The sequence below is a fragment of the Wallemia ichthyophaga genome (assembly GCF_000400465.1).
Source record: "Wallemia ichthyophaga EXF-994 unplaced genomic scaffold scaffold81, whole genome shotgun sequence".
Classification (NCBI taxonomy): Eukaryota; Fungi; Basidiomycota; class Wallemiomycetes; order Wallemiales; family Wallemiaceae; genus Wallemia; species Wallemia ichthyophaga.
Window position 1 is genome coordinate 468 of NW_008806352.1, and position 564 is coordinate 1031.

Here is a 564-nt window from a genome sequence, read left to right on the forward strand (position 1 = left end):
TCAGAGTACCGCCAGCACTTTAATGATTTTCAAAGTATTGTGTTGCCACTAAGATAATGAGTAAATTTTCTTTATTTCAAAACATGTTTAAATTCAATTTTAAGAACAAGTTTGCTTACCCGTTGAAGTTTCTCTCGTTTATTCATATTTTAAAGCGACTCAATGTTAAAGATTAGTCCTGAAAAGGTGGCGAGACATTAAAATAGTTATGGGATGCTTAAGCGACTAAGTAGTTTTAAGGTTACGAGATATTTTAAATTTATTAAAGCTTTGAAAAATGACAACCCATGTCAAAAGATCAGATGAAAACTGCCCCTCTGAGGCCAAAATTCATCAGTGTAACAAGTTACTTATTCGAGGTGTTTTCAAAAGTAACTCACATTAAATTTGACATTTAAAGAGTTTTCTTAAGCTTCGAAGCAGAGTTCCCCACTTGATTGGGATTCACTGTGACGATTTTTAATGAACGATTTGTTTTATACATTTCGAACTTTTGAAGCAGCCGTCATTCGTTAGGAAATGTAAACGAGATACACTCTCTAGCATTTCACAGCGTAATTGATT

General features: G+C 33.2%; 1 protein-coding gene across 1 annotated transcript; it reads left to right on the forward strand.

Moving 5' to 3' along the window:
• Nucleotides 1-287: 287 nt before the first annotated feature.
• J056_004640 (uncharacterized protein) lies at nt 288-453 on the forward strand (the record flags this gene model as incomplete). Its single annotated transcript, XM_009272258.1, has 2 exons — nt 288-371; nt 424-453. The coding sequence occupies 2 exons, from the start codon at nt 288-290 to the stop codon at nt 451-453; spliced, it is 114 nt and encodes a 37-aa protein (XP_009270533.1).
• Nucleotides 454-564: the final 111 nt, after the last annotated feature.